General features: G+C 40.9%; 1 protein-coding gene across 1 annotated transcript in view; it reads left to right on the forward strand.

The window, feature by feature from the left end:
• elp1 (elongator acetyltransferase complex subunit 1) overlaps nucleotides 1-11097 on the forward strand; it is a 28557-nt gene extending 17460 nt beyond the window's left edge. Inside the window, exons 23-36 of the mRNA XM_080774628.1 lie at nucleotides 1042-1127; nucleotides 1521-1663; nucleotides 2185-2308; nucleotides 2594-2691; nucleotides 3627-3828; nucleotides 4087-4148; nucleotides 4480-4542; nucleotides 4685-4745; nucleotides 5499-5612; nucleotides 7239-7338; nucleotides 8655-8782; nucleotides 8998-9149; nucleotides 10565-10640; nucleotides 10945-11097. Coding sequence (XP_080630754.1) covers nucleotides 1042-1127; nucleotides 1521-1663; nucleotides 2185-2308; nucleotides 2594-2691; nucleotides 3627-3828; nucleotides 4087-4148; nucleotides 4480-4542; nucleotides 4685-4745; nucleotides 5499-5612; nucleotides 7239-7338; nucleotides 8655-8782; nucleotides 8998-9149; nucleotides 10565-10640; nucleotides 10945-11012 — 1477 coding nt within the window. The 3' untranslated portion in view covers nucleotides 11013-11097. The remainder of the gene's footprint in view (nucleotides 1-1041; nucleotides 1128-1520; nucleotides 1664-2184; nucleotides 2309-2593; nucleotides 2692-3626; nucleotides 3829-4086; nucleotides 4149-4479; nucleotides 4543-4684; nucleotides 4746-5498; nucleotides 5613-7238; nucleotides 7339-8654; nucleotides 8783-8997; nucleotides 9150-10564; nucleotides 10641-10944) is intronic.
• The last annotated feature ends 538 nt before the right edge of the window (nucleotides 11098-11635 follow it).

Consider the following 11635-nt stretch of genomic DNA (forward strand, 5'->3'; position numbering starts at 1 on the left):
CATTGAGATCCTAGATATATATATATACATATTTAGAATATCAATGAATATTTTAGTCTAATCAGATTGACAGTTATTATTGGTCTCCCAATTGTGAGGAACGAAATGCAAAGCTGAAATGGAAAGGTACTGTGCTCTTAAGGTATGAAGGCAATAATAATTAATGTACCTTTTATTGAAAGGATAAGCCTCTTGAGATGCGAAAAAGCGATGGTCCGACATGCGCTGCTCCCGTGCTTGCGGTTAGGGTTAGGTTAGGATTGAGGTTTCGGATCAATATGCTGTCGGAAAAAAGACCTGCACCCGGTCCTTGGATATAGGGGACTAATGATTAGACAGACTTAAAACTGCTCAGCATTCTGACACTAGAAGCATGCAAAGGGGTCCAATCTAGCCTATGTTTGTTATTTAGTTTGTTTCATGTATTGTCCACAATGTTGAATTTTGCCTCATAAATATGAGCAACAACACTTACACTTATACACTTATGTATTTACCGGTAACATCAAATGTTTTTTAACTAACATTCATGTCCAGTTGTCTGTGTGGCAGCGACTGAATTCTCTCTTAGCTTGTGCCTTGCTGCGATGGTGTACATACAGTACAGTACAGTACAGTACAGTACAGTACAGTACAGTACAGTACAGTGCAGTAGAAAACAATGAAGGCAGGAGCTAATGTACGGGCCACAGTTATAGCATCTTCAGTCAGTGCTGCACTTTTCGGCTAAAATACAAAATTAACTTATTTACTGCCTTTTCTATTGCAGTTTATGTGACTACTGTAGCTCAATTATGAATAATTATTCTGTGTGGTGTTGATCTTGGACCATGTTCGTGGAGCGCAAAGACTTATTTACTAACACCGGAGTTCGTAAATAGTCTTTGAGCTTTGCCTGATATTTCATTTCCATTTCAAGGAATTGGGGATTATATTGCCAAGAAACGAGAAGGAAGCAACCTGCTCTATGGGCTGGTCTTTCAATTACCTTAAACTTCATTCACCATCTCTGTTTTAATAACTGTTGTCCCGCCTCCTCAGGTACTGTCTCTCTATACTGACATCACACGTAAAGAAAACCGTTCCTGAGTTGGAGATTGCTCTGCAGAAAGTCCATGAGCTTCGAGGTAATATGAACACAAGACACAGGAGAAGCCTAGAATTCCTATTCTGGGGGTATCTTTTGCAGATTGCTGATCTACAAGCTCACAACTCCTCGCAGCGTGATGTATTGTGAGCATGCAGATATGCTATTTATGTCTAAGAGATTCGGTGTGAAGGGGATAAACAGACCGCACCGAGTACAGAGCTGACCCCTGTGAACTAAGCAAGTGTAGATGGTTTAAGCGGTTAAATATCAGCTGAACTTATGGTTTGATTATTCAAAATTCAAATGATTCAATTTGTGTACTGATAAATTCAATATAAAATCAAGTTTTACATTTTTAATGGTCTCACTGACTTTGGTGTATTATATTCTTTCTCTTCTGTGTGTGTGCGTGCGTGCGTGTGTGTTCCAGTGAATCCCCCTGGTGCTGGTGTGACTGCTGAAGAGGCTCTGAAGTACTTGCTGTTTCTTGTCAATGTCAACGACCTGTACGAACACTCTTTGGGCACCTATGACTTTGACCTGGTCCTCATGGTGGTCGAGAAGTCCCAGAAAGTAAGGAAATAAATCCCATTTCAGACTGGGTTATATATACATCCACCTGGAGCCACACATCCAATCCAAGCAGGACACATGAACGCTCTTAGCAGCATTGATTGTTGCATAATTATTTGCTGTCGACACATTGTAAGACACAATGAATTTATAACATCATTTTGTATGCATGTTGAATTTTTGAATGCTAACAACATTTGTAAAAATAGTTGACTGATCGCATTGTTACCAAGTTAGTGGTTGCTCACTAGCTTTATTCTGTGATCAAACTGCTCCTGATGAGCAGCAAGTTGATGCCTCGCGTGGTTGCCTCTGTCGTCAATGTGTGTGTGAATGGCTGAATGTAATGCACTTTCTTTGTAAAGCGCTTTGGATAAATGAGCTATATAATATAAATGTACCCCTGCAATGCTTTATTGATTTTACACAATTAAGAGCCGGAGATTTTAACAAGATGGGCTGCTAAATAATCCCATTGGGTTGCCTCTTCTAATTCTCGTTTGTTTTTTCAAACATGGAAGGACCCCAAAGAATACCTCCCTTTCCTCAACATGCTCAATACTCTGGAGACAAACTACCAGAGGTACACCATCGACAAACACCTGAAAAGATACAAAAAGGCATTACACCACCTCAGCAAATGTGGTAAGTGGTATGCACAGAGTCACACACTACTTTTTGTTGTTAAGAATGATTGATTTGATCGATCGGTTGCTGAGTATTTTGTGCTCAAAACGCGACAGTAATGCATATTGTCGCTGCAGGGCAGGAACCTTGTATCTCTATATTCCCCATTTTATACTTCATCATATTACAATGTCATGCAAAAGTTAAAAATGCAGGTAGTAATACGACAATGGATCCTGTCTTCACTCTCCATGCACAATTTGAGTCCTAAAAAAAGATGTTGTGTTTCTGTCTGGGACGCAGGAGAAGAACACTTCACTGAGGCTCTGAACCTGGTGAAGGAACAGAAGTTGTACAGTGAAGCAATGAGACTCTACCCAGTAGACAGCCCACAGTACAAGGTAACTGAGACTCTACCCAGTAGACAGCCCACAGTACAAGGTAACTGAGACTCTACCCAGTAGACAGCCCACAGTACAAGGTAACTGAGACTCTACCCAGTAGACAGCCCACAGTACAAGGTAACTGAGACTCTACCCAGTAGACAGCCCACAGTACAAGGTAACTGAGACTCTACCCAGTAGACAGCCCACAGTACAAAGTAACTGAGACTCTACCCAGTAGACAGCCCACAGAACAAAGTAACTGAGACTCTACCCAGTAGACAGTCCACAGAACAAAGTAACTGAGACTCTACCCAGTAGACAGCCCACAGAACAAAGTAACTGAGACTCTACCCAGTAGACAGCCCACAGAACAAAGTAACTGAGACTCTACCCAGTAGACAGCCCACAGTACAACGTAACTGAGACTTTACCCAGTAGACAGCCCACAGAACAAAGTAACTGAGACTCTACCCAGTAGACAGTCCACAGTACAAGGTATACAGCATCCAGTGGCTTTTACCACACTCTGGTAATGGTTGCAGCATCATTGGAGCAATGACCAATTCTTGGTTTGTATTTGGTCATAGCCAAACATGGCTATGACATATTGTCTTATGACAATTAAATGAACTCCCCAAAGCAGCATTTACCTGCATTTGCCTCATAACTGGTAGTGCTGTAATTGCATAATATTTTCTGTGCACACATGCAAGGAATTTGACATGGCACATTACATGATGGGACATTAACCAACAAAAGTATTAAAAACTTTTAAAAAAATGGTTGAACGTTCGATTAGTAGTATTACATTAAGATATATACTTTTTTGTCTGCATAACTTTAGTATACATTGGATTGTATTTGCATTTCAGTGCTACAGTTCTCACCTTCATGCTGGAACCCTGACTTTTACACCCCTCTGAACACCCCCCTCTCTCTATCTCTGCCAGGCTCTGAGCTGTGCCTACGCTGAGCACTTGGTGGACCAGCAGCAGGCTGAGATGGCGGGCCTGTTGCTGTGGCGTTGTGGTGAGCCGGCCCGTGCCCTGCAGGCCTTCGTGGGCGCTAGCAGCTGGAGACACGCCCTCTGTGTGGCCCAACAGATCCCCCTGCCCCCCGCACAGCTGGCTCTTTTGGCCCGAGACCTGGCGGGTACGGTGGAACTCTCACCTCAGCCACTGACTGAGCTGTCACTATCATTACACAATCGTCTAATTATTTGAGATAATCGTAATTGTTGTCAGTCACCATACTGTACTGTGCACTATCCAATATATGCAGAAAAGCACAATTATATCTTGTGTAACTGCATACATCACATTATTATTAGGGCATGCCTGCTGGTGGACAAGCAGCTTTTTAGTTGCAGATGTACTACTGTACATCATCTCTTGTTTCTTTCTGTTGTAGAAAAGCTGATTGAACAGCGACGGTGCTCTGAAGCAGCAGTGCTGTTGGACCAGTATGCCAAGGTAGGACGTCATGATGACCCAATGCCTTTATGGAACATCTCAATAATGTTCTGCTCTTCTTGGCCACAGTGTTGTCCTGTGGAAATTGTCAGTGTTGTTACCGGTTTTTGTATGAACTCGTAAATCTGTCGAGCAGCTAAAGGCCAAGTGGTTAAGGCTCGTATTATAGGCTTTGATGGCAGAGTCCGCCGGCGGACTTTCTGCATGTCACTTCCCGACTATCCATGTTTCCTATCTCTCTTCACTTTACGTCATTGTAAAGATATCTTGCCAAAGAAAGTAATTTGTTGAGCAGCTGACATAACCGTCTGAGGATGTGTTTCCGTTTCAGGACTGTGAAGAAGCCATCTCAGCTTTGATCAAAGGTGCACTTTGGGATGAGGCGCTCCGCCTGGTAAGTTATCAAAATAGCCACCAACTTTAGTTTTCTTCATTTTTTTTTAACCTTTTAACGGTTTTACTTTAAAAGAATGTCTGTTGCGTTTCCTTTGTAAGTTACAGTACACTTTACACACTGTACACTTTATCTGTTCCAGGCCTATATGCACAACAGACAAGACATCATTGAAACAGACCTGAAGCCAGCTCTTCTAGAAGGTAAGGCTGCTCATGTGATAGCCTGGATAATAGAATAGTATAGAATAGAACAAGACAAGATTAATTTCCCATTTCATTGACTATAAGGATAGGATCATATGGTTAGCATTGTAAGAAGATAATATGGTAGTGCATAACATAATAAAATAACGATGTTTGTTATGTTGGTGTAGTTTTGGACATTTCATGTGAATGTCAAAACTTAATTCAATTCAAACATAAAACAATTTTAACCCTGGTGCACCTGTTTTGGACATGTCATTATAAGCAGAAATTGTCGAGAATTGTCTGAATTTCAAATGTTCTCCCATGTCAAATTGTATTAGACTAGGGCAGTGGTTCCCAAACTGTTTAGCCTGTGACCCAACAGAGACAGATTAGACTTTGCCCAAACTAGTGAAAGTACACGACCTACAAGCTCACAACGCATTGCTTCACGCTGCGCTGAGAGCTTGTAGATCAGCTATTTACACTACTTCTTAAACATTTGTTTTCTAATTATTATTTTTTCTTAGATTTTGTCTTTGATTTAATTACTGAACAAAAATCATTGCATTTTGAGATAAAAAGTAGGAAACAAAAAAAAGGGACCCATATAAATGTGTCCACGGCCCACAAACTGGTCCCGACCCAGTGTTTGGGAACCACTGGACCAGGGCATATACTACAGCTAATTGCTCATTCAAGCCTGATGGCTACGATACAAAACGGTACGTATACGAGAGAGGTTAATATGATGTCATCTTTTCTTAGCCTTCAGTACTCAGATGTCCTTCATGGAAGGTCAGAGGGCGACGTTCACCCGTCATAAGACCCGCCTGGCTGTGGTACGAGAGCTGAAGGAGAAGGCCAGACTGGAGCTGCTGGGTAAAAACAACAACAACAACATTAAACTTATTTGATCAGGTGCTTTCTATAAATGAAACAAGAATGCACTCAGTAAGAGTGCAGAATTCCGCGCGAATGCCTAAAAGTCTGCCCAGTTTCCTCATTTGAATGTTTCACCTCGCGGTATAGCGCTAGAAGAAGGGGTCGGAGGGGTCACCAAAAATCAATAGATTTCCTCCTCCTCTGGCGAGCGTGAATGTGCACGGCAAATTGTGTCTTTATGACTAAAGGGGTCAAGAGAAACGCTCATTTGAAAATTGAATGTTTGGCCTTTGGATATTGTTACTAGAGCGAAAGGTCAGAGGGTCACCAAAATCAATTGGTTCCTTCCTCTTTAAGCATGAATGTACACAGTAAATTTCATGGCAATCTGCCCATTACTATTTTAAGATATGTTGGTAACAGACCAAAAACATATTTAACAAACAAGCGAAAATTTGACCTCCTTGGTGGAGTTAACAAAAGACAAACAAACAAAACGAATAAGAGCAGTGCCCTGCTCTAGTAGTTTTGCACTTGACAATTGTGCACATACTGATTCTAGAAATAGTAGCAGTGTAAGTTAGATGAAAATGTCAATAATATAATATTTATGTAATGTATATTAATAATATAATGCAATTAAAAAACATGAATTCAGGATTCAAGGATTCAATACTTTATTGCCATGTCAACAGAGTTGATTGGAATTTGTTTCAGTGCTCTAAAAACAGACAGATAGATTTTCACATCACATATTCAGACAGTAGGAAAAGATACAAAAGTGCAAACATCATAGGAGACTGAGAGACCAATAAATAAGAAGAATGTAAAACGTTAAAATTCATGAGAGAGAGACCAATAAATAAGAAGAATGCAACTTTACAGTTCATGGTAAATAAATAAAGTAATTCCACGCAGTTCGTCGTTCTTACAAAGCAGCTTCGCGCTGTAAAGTGTGAGTGAAAAGAGCATTCAGGAGCAAAGCAAAGTTCTTTGTTTACCCAGGGAAGTGGACTAAGCCAAGGACTTGTTTACAGCCACACCCTGCTCATAGAACATTTCATCATTATCGTGAAACCACAATACACTATAGAAATACACATCACAACAATATATATAAAAAATGAGCACTTAAGATTTGTTGTGAAAGATTTGACAGAGTTGACAGCCCTTTATGGAGAAGGCTGATTGCACATACAATCAGCTTTCTCCAAATAGGCCTGATTATAATACATGATGAAAATTGCCAAAACAATGTATATGCGTGTGAGTACCCAGCAGTTATCAAGTTAATACTTGAAATTATAAGTCATTATAATGTGTTGTGATTATTGTTATGAAGCATTATTAAAATGTTTACATTTACAGTGTTGTAATGCATTATAATTATGTTCATAATGTATTATTGACATGGGTGGGCTATTATAGAAAGTGTATCCAAGCTCCCAAAACGAAGTAAACGGTACTATAATACTATGAAAGATGAGAGCATTTCATGGTTCATAACCTCGGCTGCTTCTGTGGCTATGCTGCTCTCTCTATTTTGAAGATTTGACTCAAACCAATCAACTGCTTATTTAGAAAAATGTACTAAGCAACATGCCTTCGTCTCCCCATCGTCAGACGAGGACGGTGCAGACTGCCCCGACGCAGAGCTGTTCTCTGAAGCCAGCAGTGTGATGACGGGCTCCAAGTACTCCCACAGCAACTCCCGTATCTCCTCGTGAGCCTCTCTCTTTTTCTCACTAACACAGACACACACACACACACACACACACACACACACAGTACAGTACAGTAAATTACTGTGTAAAGATGGACTGGCTCCAGCCCCTGAATCGCTAACCATGGCCATTAAAAAAAGATGTAAAATGAAACAAAATGAGAATTCAGGCTGAGTGTCAGGCTAGTGTAAAGATGCAGAGGTGATGAATATTTATATTGCGTGGAAAATAAGCAAAACAAGAAGTCGGGTGTCTTTGAGATTGACAGCAGTCACAGTGGCCCTGTGGACTGCCTCCAGGCAAAACACTGCATATGTGCAATACCCAGGTTTTCGATGCGAGGTCATGATTTGTATGCGAGATCATGATTCAAGATGGATCTTCCAAATGTTTATTTCACAGATGTTTCCTTGCAGTTAAATGATAACATTTGATGTTGAACATTAAGCTTAATTTGTACTGCATTGCGCAACAGTGTTGCTTGCTTCACAAAAATAACAGATAATACAAGGTATCAACACGTTGCATTGCGACCAAATGATAGCTTGTAGGTGTGTATCAGACGATAGTGATACAGTAAATGGATTACAGTAAGTTGCATGACTCCTGATAAGCGTCTGTTTGCTTCAATGTTTACATCTATGCAGTGCTTGTTGTAACTAAAGGAGTAAGCGTAAAGTTAATTGACCTGAACACCATTCTGTACCACAAGTCGGATTCCCAGAACTACTGAGAGAGTACGGAACCCCCATAGAAATATAATCTCTTTTTTCCCCCGGACAATTTAGAATATGTTTCAGAGTGTTCGGTGATAACAAGAAGCATGCGTAAGTAACATGATGGCGTTGGGGAGAGATCAAAGAGTGTTGGAGGGCTCTTCTCTTCTCTCCTCCCCGCCGACAATTGTGCAACTAGATATGAATCACCTGTACTAACATAACTTTAGTTTGTAAAGCTTTGAAAAACGGAACCACCTTTCATTGTTAAAAATAAAGTACAATTTACGTAACAATTCAGTGGCAGCGGCACTGCTTAATGCATAATAGGGGAAACAGTGAGGCGGTTTGGGAAAGAATGTCATCATATTGTCAGTTGTGTTACCGGTAATATAATTATCACAGATCCAAACCATTGAGAAATGTCCAGTCAGGAAACTGAACATTTTAAATGGAAAAGTGAAAGTGAAGAGTAACGCTGTTAAAACAACAGAACCATCATCACAACCAGCTGTTAGCAGCATCTTTCCTTTATCTTCTTTACCTCTCTCTAAATTCTTTATCTTGTTCCCCTCCCATTCCTTTCCCGAACCCCACAGGAGGTCGTCAAAGAACCGTCGGAAAGCAGAGCGCAAGAAACTGAGCCTCAAGGAAGGGAGTCCTCTGGAGGACCGAGCTCTGCTTCATGCTCTGGCAGAGATCATCCACACCGTGGACAAGATGAGAGGTACCAACCATGCATTGACGCCCAGCAAGAACGTGTTTTATTGCGGGGTTGCTGCCCTCCTAGGTCCTTACCCTGACTTAAACCAAACCAAACTCATTCTATGTAAACTTTACCATTTCTAACCTAATGACTGGTCCAGGAGCCACTACCTATTAATGAAAGAATAATAAGCCTGCACTCTGGGTCTAAAAGCTGATTTTTCCCGCCTACTGTAGAGGAAGTGCACAGCCTGTTGAAGACTCTGGTACTATTCCAGTTTGACGGCCAGGGGGAGAAGCTGCAGCAGGCTTATGATGAGGCACTCCAGCTGATGGAGGCAGCCATCCCTGAAGTGTGGCAAGAGGGCCTGCAACAGAGTCAAACACCAGTGAGTGAAAATAATATACATTTTATTATGTATGCCCTGAGACTGGAAGGTCGGGTTCAATCCCCGGCCAGGTCATACCGAAGACTGAAAGGACTCTTGATGCTTGGCACTCGGCACCAAGGGTTGGATTGGGGTAAGTCCCTGCGACATACTAGTGTCATGTCCAGGGGGTGTACTTGTAAATCATGTCCAGGGGGTGTACTTGTACATCAAGCTGCCTCACGCTACAGAAACAGGAGATAGGCTCATGGGCCTCATGGCTCGGCAAGGCTTACTTTTTTTACTTTTACCTACTCCGTTTGAAAGCTACACGCTCTGGTGTAGAATGAGCGCTGCGCGCAGTTGTCCCAGAGGAAGGCACTGTACCTTCTGGAAGTCGGCTCATGTCTCTTCCAAATTACAGCTGGTTTTGACTTGCTTCTCTGCTGGAAGAATATACTTGAAGCTGGGCTGAATGAATGAATGCGTAAACAATGCAGAACGTCCGAACCCTGACTTTCGACTGATTATTGTCATTTATTGTACTATACATTGTGATGTTTATAGCCTAACAACTTCACTCTTAGTTGCAGAGTGATATTGAACTTTAGGCATACAACTTTACAGTTATGGTATATGGCTATTCGATCATGCATCACATTTTGTGATTTGAGCTACATGTTTTATAATGCCATTTATGCATATGATTTATGAATGACCTTGGTCCATTACTGGTGTTAAGAGCACAGTGGCAACATTGAAGAGCAGTGTTGGGCAATAAGAGAGTAAAAGGTTACTTATTTCATATTACTCCTTAAAAAATATATATTATTATTAATTGAAATCAAGACTAATACATTTATAATATTACATATTTCTTTTGCGTCCCCCCCACCCGCAAAAAAGGGATGTACAACACATTCTGTTTAGTCATCTTCTTTTAGAACTGCATCCAATTGTTTTGAGTAATAATATTAAGAAGAAGGAGAGTCACCAATCAGCCAAAAAGGCTATAAAATAAAGCAGCAATCTCTCTCTACCTTTTAAATGAAATGTTTTCAAACGGCAGCCAACAAAAGAAAAACAAAAAAGTAATATGTCACAAAGTAATATGGTATAATCTTACTGTTTTGGCAGAGTAATACCTTATACTACTCGTGTACTGGGTAAGGTATTAATATTACAGTAATGTATTACTAGTAACTAGTTACTGCCCAACACTGTTGAAGAGTGGAAAACTATGGAGGATTAGCTTAGCCTTAGAAAGAGCTTTACCGGTCAGAGGTGTGAATGTTATTGCATGTGTGCAGGTTAGGGATGTATTTCCTCCTGGATCCTCTTGTTCCCCTGTTGACTACCGGTATATTCACTCTCCTTTAAATGGAGGAAATTAAACCAAATGAAATGCAACTATAACCACTTTTCCTGCTCAACAGGTCACCGGTCCCAACTCGACAGCAAACAGCATCATGGCTTCCTACCAACAGCAGAGGCCCATAGCACCCCAGCAAGGTAGGTTTATTATTTTGCCTATTTTTTTGTTGGCCAAAGATTTCTCATTCGGATACGCAAAGATTATGGATGCTTGGGTTCATAATACACTATTGTTTCATGTGGGAGAAATGATGTGAGCTCATTTACATTATTATTTATAATATACATCTAATTTATGTATGTTTTTCTATCAATCTGATGCGGGTATACGCTTTGACATCCTAGGTAGCCGTTTACTCTCCAGAAAGGCAAATAATTGTATAATACCAGCACGGGGTGGTCGTTCATTTAGTTGTAATTTATTTGTTCTTTTTCTTTCTAGATTCAGAGAGCCTCACACCTCCAAAGATGAGAAATGCTGTCAAGTGGAAGCTAACTGTTCTGAAGTAGATGTTTTGTTTACGTATCGTATTCCTTTTTTAACTGTAAAATAAAAAGCCAATATCTGTTAATAAAGGTAACTTTATCTCCTCTAGTAAGTCTTTAATACTGCCTCAAACAAACAAACAAACAACTAAGAAATGACTACCGATTGTATTGATGCCCTTGTTCTGTTGTCTTCTGTCCCAAGAAATTCTCTGGAATTAAATAGCAGTGCCAGTGGGCCTTTCTCTTCATACTCTAATACTTCTTTATCCAGAATGGTTGAATTTATGTGAGTGTAGCAAGTTGCAAGTATGGAATTTATGTGGGTGTAGCAAGTATGGAACTTCCTGTCCTGTGCAGCCTGCACAACGTTGCTCTGACTGCTACCACAAGGAACAGTTAGTTCTGCAAACGTTTGTGCAACCCAAGGGACATTTGAGAACCGCTGCATATTGGTCGGATCACCGTGGTGCAATATATATAGGCAGTGGCTTACGAACCTGGCGATGGCCCCGGTGCAAATATATTTTTTAGGCCCCTCGCCCTAAACACAAGTGTGCACATTGCATGCACGCACGTACACGCACACACACACACACACACACACACACACACACACACACACGCTTGGACACGCACAACCACTC

Source organism: Protomyctophum bolini (assembly GCF_963924005.1).
Source record: "Protomyctophum bolini genome assembly, chromosome: 10".
In the NCBI taxonomy this organism is placed as follows: domain Eukaryota; kingdom Metazoa; phylum Chordata; class Actinopteri; order Myctophiformes; family Myctophidae; genus Protomyctophum; species Protomyctophum bolini.